The sequence below is a fragment of the Hyperolius riggenbachi genome, chromosome 3, assembly GCF_040937935.1.
Source record: "Hyperolius riggenbachi isolate aHypRig1 chromosome 3, aHypRig1.pri, whole genome shotgun sequence".
Taxonomy (NCBI): Eukaryota; Metazoa; Chordata; class Amphibia; order Anura; family Hyperoliidae; genus Hyperolius; species Hyperolius riggenbachi.
The window spans coordinates 385,949,619-385,964,798 of NC_090648.1; the positions used below are offsets into that span (position 1 = coordinate 385,949,619).

At 45.4% G+C, this 15,180-nt stretch overlaps 1 protein-coding gene across 3 annotated transcripts in view; it reads left to right on the top strand.

The window, feature by feature from the left end:
* Positions 1-15,180, top strand: part of LCP2 (lymphocyte cytosolic protein 2) — a 537,761-nt gene that overhangs the window by 288,858 nt on the left and 233,723 nt on the right. For all 3 annotated transcript variants that reach the window (XM_068277396.1, XM_068277395.1, XM_068277394.1), the window contains exon 7: positions 11,215-11,377. In XM_068277396.1, coding sequence (XP_068133497.1) covers positions 11,215-11,377 — 163 coding nt within the window. The remainder of the gene's footprint in view (positions 1-11,214; positions 11,378-15,180) is intronic.

Sequence of the window (15,180 nt, forward strand, 5' to 3'; positions counted from 1 at the left end):
CTGGTGTGTGTACCTCCTCCACGCCAGCTCATGCGTTGCATGCTGACTGTGGAGAATACACCACCAAGCCTTACATTATGAAAACCCCATTACCAATCCCCATTGTGGGGGGGATTCCCAGAAAGTACGACACTGTTAATTATGGTTCCTATTCCTTTAAGAAATTTGAAGAACTTAGCTCTGAAACAGAAAATGAGTTTTTCTCTGAATGTGCCAGGTTCCTGGCCAATCCTGATCTCCAAGCGACTCCTGTTTCAACCTGGGCACTCCAACTAAGTTATATTTTGTTTAAAGGGGAATTATTCCAGTGGGCATTTGATGTTCTCAATCATTCCGATTTGAAAGAGAGACCGCTGGAATTTCTAGCGTTTGTGATCCATAACTGGTTGCGCATAGATCCATTGCCTTTTCCTCTTAATGAACTCCTGGCAGCAGGCCAATCAGCTACTCCTTCAATTGCTTGCAAAAATGTTCAGCAAGCAGAAAGTGTTACTGATAATTTTCCTGCAGCCTTGAATAAATCACCAAAAACAGCAGGGTCTAAGGCAAAACGCAAACGTTCTAAGAAACGTGTCCGATCTGCAGAGTCGTTATCCTTAGCGACTGAGACCTATAATGAGATTCTGCCATTAACAGATAATGAAATGCAATTGTCTTTCAGGGGAGTTAAATGGACTTATGAAACTACTAATGAACTTTCCTCCCTGGCTAGGGAAAATAAAGATTTTTGTTTAAAAGAATTATCTGAGTATGATTATGAGGAGATATTACAGAGTATTGAACAAATCAACTTATTTGTGAAGCAAGGAAAGTTTGCATACACTACAGTTCAGCACTTGCTACAGGTATTGGAGATTCTTAGGAATAAGGAATCTGCCAATCACCTGCTAATTAACTCAATATATGTCCCTGCTACAATCATATCTGCAAACCATGATCTGCCTGTTAAGTATGCTTGGAATCCTCCATTTGAGAAAGGAGAGATGGAAGCTCTGGTCAATGAATGGAAGAATGATTCAAGTTCATTTTGTCAATTTTACAGTGCAAAAAGTGAATTAGTATTGAATGCATGCATTAAGTCTGCCTATAACCTAATAAAAACTGGTGTGTGTGGGTATGACTTTGTGGCTCCATTGATTGATGTGTGGGAACTGATTTTGGATGATTTTTATGTGACTCCGAATTCGCAAATTTGGCGTTCTGACCCGCCTGCTTCAGCACCTTTGGCTGATTCAGCAGGTGATTCGGAGCTCTTTTTGTGTGAAATTGAAGTTCCTGCAATTCCACCCTGTACCTTGGATAACTCAGTGTTACTTACCAGTAAAACAGAAGCCACTGATACATTCTTAACCTTGCCCTGCGCAAATTTCTCAGCAGAGAATCCAGAGGTCCTGCTGACTTCTGAGTCCAGCCTAGCCAGTACTCATGACTCTTTGTTCAGTGAAACAGACACCAGAAAAATCTTGCCTGCCTCTGCAAACACTTCTGCAGAAATTACCTGTGTTAATAAAGTTCAACTCCTGTCTGATCCAGCAGATGCCAATAGATGCACTACATTAGTTTCCGAGTCCCAGCAATCCTGTCTAGAAACCTCAGAACCCCAGCATCTGAATTTTCCAATTTTACAAATGAATGGTGATTCAGATGCGCAAACATTGTGTCTTGATCTTCCTGTTTCTACACCTCACTCTAGTTTCGTGAATAGCTCAGAGAATCTGCTATGTGAACCTGAAATTGCAGAATTATTACCTTGTTCAGAAAATATTCCAGTAAATTTGCCCTGTATCGTGAATAGCTCAGAGCATCTGCTATGTGAACCTGAAATCGCAGAATTATTACCTTGTTCAGAAAATGTTCCAGTAAATTTGCCCTGTACCATGAATTGTGCAGTAGATCTCTCCAATGAAACTCAGGTCACAGAATCATTATGCTGTCCAGCAGGTGCTTCCATGGTTTTGCCCTGCAATATGGACTGTTCAGTGATCCTGTCCAGTGAAGCTGTGGTCGCAGAGTCTTATGCTTCACCCAGTACTTTGGATACTTCAAACCCTCTAGCAGAGGAGTCTGAGGCACTGCTTACTTCAGTTGGTGTTGCAGTAATATTCACTTGTCTAGCAGCTGTTTTGGAATTACAGTCTGCTCTAATAAAACTTGATGAATTTCTGCCCAGCAAAGCAGAAGCCATTGAAATATTGTCCTCGTCAGCAAGTGTGTTAGATACCTTGCCCTGTACACAGTCTGATTTAACCAATGTTGTTGAGTCCCTCTCCAGTGTTGTAACAGCCGAGGAACTCCAGCCCTGTCCTCTGAATGTTTCAGAAGTCTTGCCCTGTAACATGGATAATTCTGATTCTCTGGTCAAAATAATAGAAATCTCAGAATTTCAGTCCGGTCTGATGAGTGTTCCTGAAACCCAGCCCTGTATCCTGAAAGATTCTGGTTCTCTGGCCGCTGTGGCAGAGGTTCCAGAGTCCCCTTCCTGTCCAGGGAATTCCTCAGTTTTGCCTAGTCCAGTGGGGGCTGCTGCAATACTGACTTGTTCTGCAGCGCCTCATGAGCTCCAATCCAGTGTATTGGATGAGTCTCTGTCCAGTCCAGAGGTAGTTGTGGAGTCCCTATCTGGTTCAGTGCATACATCAGAAGATTTGTCCTGTCTTGTTAGTGCCCCTGAATCTGATTTGTTACTGACTTTGCTGGAATCAGCGACATCTAAGTCTGATCCTGCATTCTCGTGTAAAAGTCCAGTAGTTGCGAAGTCTAGTCATGATGATTTTTTTTGGGCCAGTCCTGGTTTTGGTCCTGTCTTGGCTGACCCTGAGGCTCACAGTTCCTTGACATGCCCAGAGGTTTCTCTTGTGCCAGTGTGCCCAGATGTTCTTTGTGTGCCAGAATGCCCAAGTGTGTCTAAGGTGTTAGCGTGCTCTGATGCTTCCTTAGTGGGAACATGTTCTGATGTTGCCAGTCTGCCTGCATGCCCAGAGATGGTTCTGGTCCCTGAAAGCCCTGATCTTGATGTTTGTCCTTGTGGCCCTGACTCGGGAATTGCCCTAGGTTCCATAGGGGTTCTTGATAGTTCTCCATGTGAGCCTAAGGGGCGTTCTGACCTATGGGGATCTCTTTGGAGCTTCAAGGTGTTCTGGGAGGTCTCTGAGAAAACTTGTCCTGGTGCCTTGGACTGGTTCAACAGTGGGTTTTGTGTTGGTAAAGACAGTCCCGGTGGGCATTGCAAAGGCTTTGGCGTTTTTGAACGGTTCCTGGAAGGCGGTGGGTATCGCTCAGGGAGTTTCGGAGGGCTTTCTTCTGGAAATCATGGTTCTGATGGGTGTCACACTGGGGCTTGTAGTACTGATGGGCATGGTTCTGTAGGTTCTGGTTCCGATGGGTCCAGTCTTGTGGGGACTGATTCTGGAATTCGGTCTTGCCGGGCTATCCCGGTCATCATGAATTATCAGTCAGACTGTTTTGTTGGGAATTTCAGTTTTGAAAAGCGTCTGGAATCCGCTTTTAAGGGCGGGGGTACTGTAATGATCGCTGCTGCAGCAGGTGTTGCTGGAAGTAGTAGTGCTGCAGCTCAGGCAGTTCTGATCTCTTTCCATGCAAGCTGCATAGCTTTGTCTGCCTTTCCCTGCTGCCAGCTTGTGACTGATTATTATTCACCTGTGTGGGACTCTGCATGTCTGCTCCCATTGGATGACCTCAGTATAAAGATCTGCTTCCTGCAGGACTCCTCGGGTTTTCATAGCTTCAGTTTAAGCCTGTCTTGCTGTCGCTTCAGCCCCCGATCGTGTTTCTTGTTCTAAAGATACTTTGCTGGTCTTTGCATCATATATTGGTTCATTGCCAATATATATGCATACCAGCATGTTTATTATTTTCCTTGTATTCGTGTTACGTTGATACATCAGTGTCGCTGATGTATACGTACACGAACTGTTTATATCCTGTGTGCAGTTAGTCAGCTTTCCAGCACGTTTTGGTAGGTTGCGCGTACCGTGATCACCCGTGCTGAGGTAGTTACCCTGCTCCTGGTTCTGTTTGTGGATTGCGTTCATCTCTGCGAAGAGATAACGAATCCTTCTGAATCCTGTTCTGTTACCATTTGTGGATTGCGTTCATCTCTGCAAAGAGATAACGAATCCTTCTGAATCCTGTTCTGTTACCGTTTGTGGATTGCGTTCATCTCTGCGAAGAGATAGCAAATCCTTCTGAGTCCTGTTCCCTGTATTACTTCAGTCCTAGTCAGCGTTCCTGCTTATGTCATATATCGGTTCATTGCCGATATATACATATGTTAGTCAGACGTTACAAATAGTTTTATTGATAGCTGTAATTGTAATACGCTAGGAAAACATACTTGTGGTATATTTGTCTGTGTTACGTTCATCTATCTTGATCCTGCTATTTCCTGACTATCCTGTCCTGTCTTTGTGAGGCACGCCATCGCTGCAATCGCATTGGCTGCCTCATTCCAGTCTGTCTTGTTTTGGACGCTTGCTGTCGCTAAGTAGCCGCTAGCTAGCAAGCGTTCATTCTGTCTACCTGTCCTGATCTCCTCAGTTCTGGTTTATGCGCTCAGCGCTACTTTGCACTGAGACGTTATAACGAAAGCATTGTTTGTGGCTGTCAGATCTGCACCGGCTCTGTGCGCCACAATCTCCTATTGGAGTCAGTCCTCCCCTCCACTATACTAGGGATAGCCTGTTTCCTTGTGCTGGTGTGTGTACCTCCTCCACGCCAGCTCATGCGTTGCATGCTGACTGTGGAGAATACACCACCAAGCCTTACACAGCGACAGCAGAAAGGCAGAGAGAGACAGCAGAAAGGCAGAGAGAGAGAGAGAGAGAGTGAGAGCTGAGAGGCAAATGTCAGCTGGGGAAAGAGAAAGAAGACCAGGAAGAGAATAAGCAGGCAAAAGGAGAAGATAAGCAGACCACCAGCTGCTACAGACTGTCTTACCACCTCCCCAGGGTACGGATTTAGGCCATGGCCTAGGGCACCACAGGATCAAGGGCAACAAAGCAGCAGGCTAAACTGGTGCAGCATTTGCAAGCTTGAGAGCTAGCGCCTAACCACGGTACTCTTCTGCTAGCCGCCTGTGCAGCAGCCACATTGCTCTCTATGCACGTTTGCATTGTGGCCGGCGGCTTTGGACTTGGGCAGCATTGGAGACGGAAAGGAAGAGGAAGCTTCTGCACTGGAGATGAATGGAAAAATGAGTGACACTGATGGCTGGTGCAGTGTGAAGGAGAGCTGGCTATCTATACTGAAAGCAGGTGGGAAAAGGAGGGATTACGGGAGTCATGAGGCTACTTATACTGGAAGGAAAGTGGGAGGGGTCATCTCGCAACCTATACTGAAAGGGGGGGGGGCAGCTGGAGACAGTGGCCTATGGCGGTAGAGAGTACAAATCTGGCCCTGCACCTCCCCCCATCTCCGCGAAGAGTGAGCTCACTGCACACAGTCCTGTCAGTGTCCCAAGTGATGTGATGATTTAGTACTCACAGTTTGTAGAGACATTGCAGGGTTGCACACGTCTGTGGAAGAGCCTCTATCTTAGAAGCTGCAGCAGTGCAGACGGGACAGTGCACTGCTTGCTGCATGTGTGCTGAAGATAGCTCCCACCGTCCTATTGCCGGATCGTGCACCTCTATGAATCCCAACACCAGATCCAGCCCTGCGCTCCTCATCATCTGAGAAAAGCGTATACAGAACATGGATGTTAGCTCCCGGGAAGCCGTTCATACACCTCCAGCTTCAGATCCACACATCTCCTTTCAAAGTTCACTGTTGGTCACATGGATCGTAGCTCCGCTCAAACTACATTGTGAGTGTTTTTTTATCTTTCCTCTATTAAATTTAATGGTTTTACACTATTGGAGTTTATCTTGAGTTGCAGCGACGGCCGAGAGTCTGGATGACTGACCCCCAACGCTATCATTCCTGCCTCTGGATATTTAAGAGTTTATTATATTATATTTAAGACTGTGGAAATATCCACCACACGGTGATTTCTCAGAAGTGTGGTTACCTCTGAATGGGAACCCCGTGTGTGAGATCCTCGGCCCAAGTGAAGATTGGGATCTCAGCACCTGGCAGTAATCGTCTGCTAGGGCAGGCGTCTCGGAGAGGCAAGCCTCAGAGATATCCCACCAGTGGGAGACGTTCCACTGGGGAAAAGAGAAAGGTCAGACAGGCAGAGGTTCGGCAACAGAGAGACGGTAGCAGTACAAGAACAGAAGGCTGATTCAGAGTCCCTAAAACAGGCAGGGTCGGCAACTAAGAATCAGATAGGCAAAGGTACAAAATCGAGAAGAGGAGAGAGAAGTCAGGAATAGCCAAAGTCAAGACACAGATAAATATACAATACGATCCTAGACTGAGGTGTGATGTCCTTGATATCAACACCAGGGAACTGAGCTAACGTCTGAGCGTTTACACCTAAGTATTCATGACAGCAGACAGTGAGCAATTGACATCTGTGGGCTTAAATGCTTAAGCCCAGTTCCACCAGCCCGCCCAGGGGGCTGGAGCTGAAGTCAGCATGTGATTGGCTGGCTAAGGTCAGCTGATCGCCGGATCAGCTGACCTGTCTCCTCAGGGAATAAAGATCCTGCCGCCTTGCGCGCGTGCGCATGACCCTCTGCCTCTGAATCTCTGTTAGGCCAGGTCCCCAGTCAGCGCACGCCCGCACACGGAAGTCCGCCGGCTGAGCAGCGGGACCCGCCGCCATCCTGTCAGCCACGGCGGTGCCCACCCTGCTCTGCGCCGGCGGCTCAGTGTGAGGTTCGGAAACCGCCAGCTGGGACGCGGAGGCCGCCGCCACGCTGCCCTGTGCGGCGGCGGCTCCGCTATTGCTCACAAGACATAATAGGAAAATTGCTCTGCATTTGCGGACTCAGAATTTATTGAGCTGAATGACTGGACTGGTCTGTCAATAACACTTTTCAACATCAGATCAGCGCTTCCTTGCATCTGTGTATTCATCCACTACACCTCCACCAGGTTCACCCTGTGAGATCCACACTCACCAACGGCGGAGGGCCTGGATTACAAAGGCCCTATCACGCTTTTGGGGTATTTGCAGGCTCCCCTCAACCTTCTCTTTGCCTCCTTTGCATCAGGATTCCATCATAGATATCACCAGGGCATTGCTCCACGCAGTATACCTCAATAACAATAATAAATCCTCATTGCGCAGCTTATTAAAAACCAATACATTTTATTAAACCATTGCACTGTATTTTAGGAGTTTTCAAAAAGCCTGCAGAGTATATGCTTGCGGTCACGTAGGTAGGTAGGTGCACTGAACAGGTAGGTATGCATTGATTGGTATTACAAATGTGCAGCTGTCACACACACAGGTACCGTGAACAGGTGCACTGACTGGTATATAACACTGCTTGCGTTCACCTAGGTAGGTAGGTAGCTAGGTGCACTGAACAGGTAGGTATGCATTGATTGGTATTACAAATGTGCAGCTGTCACACACACAGGTACCGTGAACAGGTTAAGTGACTGGTATATAACACTGCTTGCGGTCACGTAGGTAGGTAGGTGCACTGAACAGGTAGGTATGCAGGGATTGGTATTACAAATGTGCAGCTGCCACACACACAGGTACCGTGGACAGGTGCAGTGACACTGCGTGCGCTCACGTAGGTAGGTAGGTAGGTGCACTGAACAGGTGGGTATGCAGTGATTGGTATTACAAATGTGCAGCTGTCACACACACACAGGTATTCACTGAGTGTGCTGGGCCTGGCAGTGGCACAGTAGGAATTACTAAGGGGTCAAGGTCCCACCAGCAACTGCGACTGAGTGACAGGGCTGTATATGCAACACAAGTATCTATAGGACACACACACACACACACACACACACACACACACAAATAGATCACGAGAACAACATTGGCTCTCAAAAGAGCTGTTGAGGAGGAGGAGTGCTTTTTAGCAATAAGATCAGCAAGAAGGAGCAACCTAACAAGCCTAACACAAGAGCCTAACTAAGCTTTCCCTATGTCAGCAGGTTCCCTTCCTTCTCTAATTACTGCAGCCACACGAGTGAGTAAAAAGGCTGACGCTGCCTGTGTTTTATAAAGGGGGGGGGGGCTCCAGGAGGGAGTTTAGCCTGATTGGCTACCCTGTGCCTGCTGACTGTGATGTAAAGGGTCAAAGTTGACCCTAATGATGTAGTATAGGGGGCGAGTCGAACTCACATATAGTCTGCGATTCACCGCGAACGCGAACCACCGAAGTTCGCGCAAATAAGTTCGGGACATCTCTACTTAGATTACACACAATACACCCTTCATTGCCAGGGAGCGGCCAGGGTACAAGCCAGGCAAACCCCTGCTTGGGGCATCACTTTAGAGAGGGCCTTGCTCTCCCTGGTGGGCCTGAAGCTGGGCTGCCCTGTGCTCTGCAGCCCCCGGCCCCTTCTGCTGTAACTCACAAGGCCTCGATCGAGTCTCAACCCTCTCTTGCTGACCACTTAGCATCCTGTCACCATAGTTACTTCCGTCTGGCACCTGTCATGATGTCAGAGTATCCAGCTCAAAGTAATCATAGTGACCGGAGCTAAGTGTCCGGCAGGAGAGTGGTGAGATTTGATGCTGGATTGTTTACCACAGAATGGGCTGGGGGCTGTGAAGCACAGCACAGAGACACAGGGAGGGGGACGAGGTGGCACAAAGGGAAAAAAGAGGTGACACAGAGGGGGAAAAGAGGTGACACAGAGGGGGACAAGGGGTGGCACAGAGGGGGACAAAAGAAACATGGGGAATAAAGGTAACACAAGGGGACAAGAGACACAGGGGGAACAGAGGTAACACAGGGGAACAGAGGGGGACAAAAGAGGCACGGGGAGCAGAGGGGGACAAAAGTGGCACAAAGGTGACAATGCTCTGACTTAAAAACGGATTCAGGTTAAGATCCACAATCCCTATCTCCTTTGTTAACCAGGCACTACCTGTATTTCGCAAGTCACTTTATTAGGTACGTCTTGCTAGTACTGAGTATGACATTTTTTGCCATCAGAACTGCCTTAATATTCATGGCATTCTTCAAAGATTTTTGGTCCATATTGACATGATAAAATCATGTCTTGGCCATGCCCATCCCCCCCCCCCCTTTGGTGGGGGAGCCACACCCATCCCTTCAATGGGGGTGGGGTCCACAAATTATGTGCTGCTCCCGGCTACAAAAACCTTAGCAGCACTCCTGTTCATAGCCGTAAATGCCATTACAGACAAGGGTGGCATTCATTTTCTCCTACAGGCTGTGCGCCCAAAATTAACTATAGTTACCTGTTTTTTCCTTACAGGTCTTTAACCCTATCTAGTATTGATCTGCTTTGTCATGCATCCATTGCCAGGTTCTGTATGTGGTGATGCAACTACCTTGAGACCGGCGACAGCATCTGGCAATGCAATCGGCACATCTCTGGTCTGTAATACAGTGCTTTGCAAAAGTATTCAGCCCCCTTGATTTTTTTCCATATTTTGTAATATTACTGCCACAAACATGAATCAATTTTATTGGAATTCCATGAGAACGACCAATACAAAGTGGTGTACACGTGAGAAGTGGAACGAAAATCATACATGATTCCAAACATTTAAAAAAAAATAACTGCAAAGTGGGGTGTGCGTTATTATTCAGCGACCTCAGTCAATACTTTGAAGAACCACCTTTTGCTGCAATTACAGCTGCCATTCTTTTAGGGTATGTCTCTACCAGCTTTGCACATCTACAGACTGAAATCCTTGCCCATTCGTCTTTGCAAAACAGCTCCAGCTCAGTCAGATTAGATGGACAGCGTTTGTGAACAGCAGTTTTCAGATCTTGCCACAGATTCTCGATTGCATTTAGATCTGTACTTTGAGTGGGCCATTCTAACACGTGGATATGTTTTGTTTTAAACCATTACATTGTTGCCCTGGCTTTATGTTTAGGGTCGTTGTCCTGCTGGAAGGTAAACCTCTGCCCCAGTCTCAAGTCTTTTGCAGACTCCAAGAGGTTTTCTTCCAAGATTGCCCTGTATTTGGCTCCATCCATCTTCCCATCAACTCTGACCAGCTTCCCTGTCCCTGCTGAAGAGAAGCACACCACTCTTCCATGAAGGCCAACTTTGTGCAGTGCACGACTAATAGTTGTCCTATGGACAGATTCCCCCACCTGAGCTGTAGATCTCTGCAGCTCGTCCAGAGTCACCATGGGCCTCTTGACTGCATTTCTGATCAGCGCTCTCCTTGTTCGGTCTGTGAGTTTAGATGGATAGCCGTGTCTTGATATGTTTACAGTTGTGCCATACTCCTTCCATTTCGGAATGATCGCTTGAACAGTGCTCTGTGGGATGTTCAAGGCTTTGGAAATCTTTTTGTAGCCTAAGGCTGCTTTAAATTTCTCAATAACTTTATCCCTGATCTGTCTGGTGTGTTCTTTGGACTTCATGGTGTTGTTTCTCCCAATATTCTCTTAGACAACCTCTGAGGCCATCACAGAGCAGCTGTATTTGTACTGACATTAGGTTACACACAGGTGCACTCTATTTAGTCATTAGCACTCATCAGGCAATGTCTATGGGCAACTGAATGCACTCAGACCAAAGGGGGCTGAATAATTACGCACACCCCACTTTGCAGTTATTTATTTGTAAAAAATGTTTGGAATCATGTATGATTTTCGTTTCACTTCTCACGTGTACACCACTTTGCATTGGTCTTTCACGTGAAATTCCATTAAAATTGATTCATGCTTGTTGTGGCAGTAATATGACAAAATGTGGAAACCTTCAAGGAGGCTGAATACTTTTGCAATCCACTGTAAGTATACTCTATGCAGTTCTGCCCTTGATTCATTTCAATGCATAATGTGGCAGCATTACTTTAAGCTGACATGTAGCTAAAATCAGTTATTGTTGTTCACCAATTATTCTGATGCCATGCAATGAATAAATTCTAATGTTTAGCTTTTCCGGTCAGGGATAATGTCTTCTTGATTCAGTATTTAATTTCATTTGAAGCTCAAGAAATGTGTTGCAAGGTTTCAAACTGTTGTTCTTCTTTATTCGATACTAATATTTCTGTTGCTTAAAATTTGTTTTGGACAATAACAGCTCAATATGTATATGTATGGTTCCCATCTAACATAACAGAATTGTGTTTTTTGGTCCAGTGTGCAAAATTAATTAATTTTTGTTTTCCTCTACTAGGATGATGACTATGAAGATCCAGATGCATCATGCGATGAGGCAGACTATGAGTCTCCTTCAGCAGAAAATGAAGATGAAGATGTAGATTATGAGCCACCACCCACTGATGTACCTATTGTGATCAATGCACACCCATCATCTACTAGTAACCCAGTTTATGTTGGTAAATATGGACAAGGTTTACATAATGTATTTGTTGAAAAAGGGTAAAAGTATTTAAGTAATAAGCATACACTAATATTGCAATGGAGCTTCAATGTTTATTGGTTGGCAATTTTTCTATGTTTTACTACCACAGGTATAATACCTGCAACAGGAAAGATACACTGCCTGTCCCAAAAAAGTCATCATCTGGATTTAACAAAGCAGACATGCTTATGTTGCTGTAATTGGTTAGCTCTCAGCAATGTTATGTGCCCAAAGAATGAGGTCCCTGACTACCTGAATATACAGACTGACCAGGTGATTCCGTCAGTGAATTTCAGATTTCCTAAGGGCATGGGCATATTCCAAGATGACAATTGGCCAGGTGTAATAAACTGTGTAAAGTTGCTATGCGCAGGGAGAGCACACCATTTTTACCGTTACTGCCACCTGTTGTGCACTACCTGTTAAACCTTTAGCAAAATGGGCATTACTGTGTTAACACGTGCGTAGCTATGGTAATGCATGGTGTAATGCCAGTGGCACTAACAAGTTAACAGACAATGTTCCACAGGCAATAGTAATGGAAAAATGTATTGCATCAGGATCAATGCCAGGATTCATCAGGCTTAAATTGTGAAAGTATTGTTCAGGGAACATGAGCCATAATTTTCATACATGGATAGGTGACCACAGAGTCCAGACCTTAATACCAGAGAATCTTTTGGATGTGCTGGAGAAAAATGTGCACAGCATTCCAACTTCCAATTGCAATCATCTCCCCGAGATCTTGGTGAAAAATAAATGCAACTGTGGACAGAAATAAATGTTGTGGCATTGCAGAATCTCATTGAAATTATACCACTGCAAATGCATGCCATAATGAAAGCTGAAGGCAATACACCAAAATATTAGAGTGTGTGACCATTTTTGGACACCATTTGCAGTGTATGTTTTAGTATACTGTAAATGTGGTAAAATACAAGTTGATTACTTCTCTTCTGGAAAGAAACAGCTTTATTAATTTAATCAATTAAGGAAACATTACATCTATTTTATTTTAGACACACTGGGCAATATGCAATTCGAGGTGATAAGAAGCTCAAAATGTGTGAATTTCTTATCACCTCACATTGTTTTGGATTTAGCGGCAAAATCAATTGTTGGCCTCACCTGAGCAATGTCGGAGCATAAAGAGTGATGGAGTGATGCTCCTGTATCCTGTGTGATGCTGAGCAATGTGGAGTGAAGTTTTTGCGCTGTGGAGCTGTCCTCCAGTCCCACGATTATGCTGCCTTGCTCCCCTAGGAGAACAGCGCGCACAAGTTGCTGTCACCCAACGTACATCGCAACAGCTAGTAGGCTCCCAGGCAAATACCTGATGTCTGCTGCAGCATGCCAGACTCTGTTGGCACCATCACTCCTCGTTGTCTCCCGTCACTCTGCGCCAGCCGCCAAACCTGCTGCGTCCACCGCCGCTGGTCTCCTTTCCATCTTCTAACACTGGAGCCCTGGCAAAAGCACCTTTGAAGCTCCTTCCCTATTCATCCACTAGTTAGACCAATGGGAATCACAATGAGAGTTTGCATGATTCTCAATGGTCGACCTGGTGGTCGTGGATGAATGGGGAGCCTGTCCCGACCTTAAGACTGCATCTGACTACTGAGCCTTATGCTTACTACTACCTTGCTAGAGTCTCCACATTGAGGTGTCACTGTTCTCTTTACCACTAGCTATAGTTATCCTAACGGTGACCTGGCGGGCACTATGCTGCAAAGTCCATCATCCTTTGCAAGGTGTACTGGAAAAACCCCATGGTCACTTAGACTCCATATCTGGGTAATGCCTCTGCCACTAGAGGAAGGGTCAACAGTGTGGGACCTAACAGATATATACAGCCAAAACATGGATACCTCTGGAATATCCACTACACCTGTACCTTCCTCCATTGAGCAATTGTGTTGGCAAATCATTGCATTAAGAATTTCAGTTCAGGAGGTTCAAAAAGTTTATCTCCAATTGCAAAGTAAATTTCAAGTAGAACAGCACCAGATCTTGTGGTTCAGCCAGCCAGCCCCATCAGTAACTGTGACTACGCCAGCTCCAGAACCCAATATTCCTTTGCCTGACCGTTTTTTAAATTAAGTCTACTTAAAAGTGCCTGTCTACTTTATTTTTCTTTACACCTTAGAAGGAATTAAAGTTAAGTAGACACTGTTATTTCTCTTCTTCTGGGTAAACCGCAAGCCTGGGCTCTGCAGTTGAGTGATCTACAACATCCCACATTAGCCTCCATTTAAATCTTGTTTAATGCTCTGGCATGATGATTAAATCAATTTAAGAAAAACAAAATAAAAAAAATCTCCCCCATCAAAAGCTTTGTTTAACCCATTCTCACCCATGCAGGATGGTATAGTCAGGATGGCTGAGTCAACCTGCGTGGAGTTCTGCCATACTAGCCATAACAGCCCACATGACATTCTTCTGTTTTTCATCTGTCACTTCTTTTTTTCTTTTATTTTTTACTTCTTTCTTCTCCTTTACATCTTGATTGAAGTGTCCTTCCTGCTGCCTGTTGCTAGCCGCCACTCTTGTGACTACCCGTTGCTCTGCTGTTGGGATCAACCATCACTCTTCTACTGCCTGCTGTTAAAACATGCCACATACGCTTCTTCTTCTGCCAGCTTTCCCGGGGCTCTCTGAACAGTGCAGCCAGAGAGCTGGCATAAAGAGGGAGTGTTGTCCTGTTGACCATGGGGGGGGGGGGGGCATGTACCTCGGTGGCCAGCGGTGTGTGCCCCGGTGGTTGACAAATGTCCCAGCAGTCGCATTACATCACCCAGGCAAGTTCTTTATTGTCCAGCCAGTTTCCAAATGCAATTTATCTAGGAAACGGTTGCCTAATTTTAGTATTTGCCAGCGCTTATCACTGGGGAGTTTGTGAATTGCATAGTGCCCACAGTATCGTTTGATTATTCCTCCACATAATCACCTACTATATTTAAGCATTTATCATTATCTTTTTACAAGGTTTTCAGTTTGATTGTTCAAAAAGCTTTACACTCCTCACCCATGGGTTAAACAAAGACTTACGTCCATCGAGTTCAAACAGAGAAAAAAGTACACCAGCCTGCTGCCTCACATATTCCTGTTGATCCAGAGGAAGGCGAAAACCCCCCCACAAGGCATGGTCCAATTAGCCCCAAAAGGAAAATATTTCTTCCCGACTCCAAATGGCAATCAGATAAAATCCCTGGATCAACATCACTGGGCAGTACCTAGTAATTGTAGCCATGGAAGTCTTTCAACTCAAGGAAAGCATCTAAGCCCACTTTAAATGCAGGTATAGAGTTTGCCATATCTACTTCCTGTGGCAATGCATTCCACATCTTAATCACTCTTACTGTAAAGAACCCTTTCCTAAATAAACGGCTAAAACGTTTTTCCTCCATGCACAGATCATGTCCTCTAGTCCTTTGAGAAGGCCTAGGGACAAAAAGTTAATCTGCCAAGCTTTTATATTGCCCTCTAATGTATTTATACATGGTAATTAGATCCCCTCTAAGGCGTCTTTTCTCTAGACTAAATAAACCCAGTTTATCTACCCTTTCTTGGTAAGTGAGACCTTCCATCCCTCATATCAATTTTGTTGCTTGTCTCTGCGTCTGCTCTAAAACTGCAATATCTTTCCTGTAATGTGGTGCCCAGAACTGAATTCCATATTTTACATTAGTGATGGGCTGAACCTACGAACCGCAGTAGACTTCAATGGGGAGGCGAACTTAAAAATTTTGAAAAATTTCTACTGGCTGGAAAAATGAT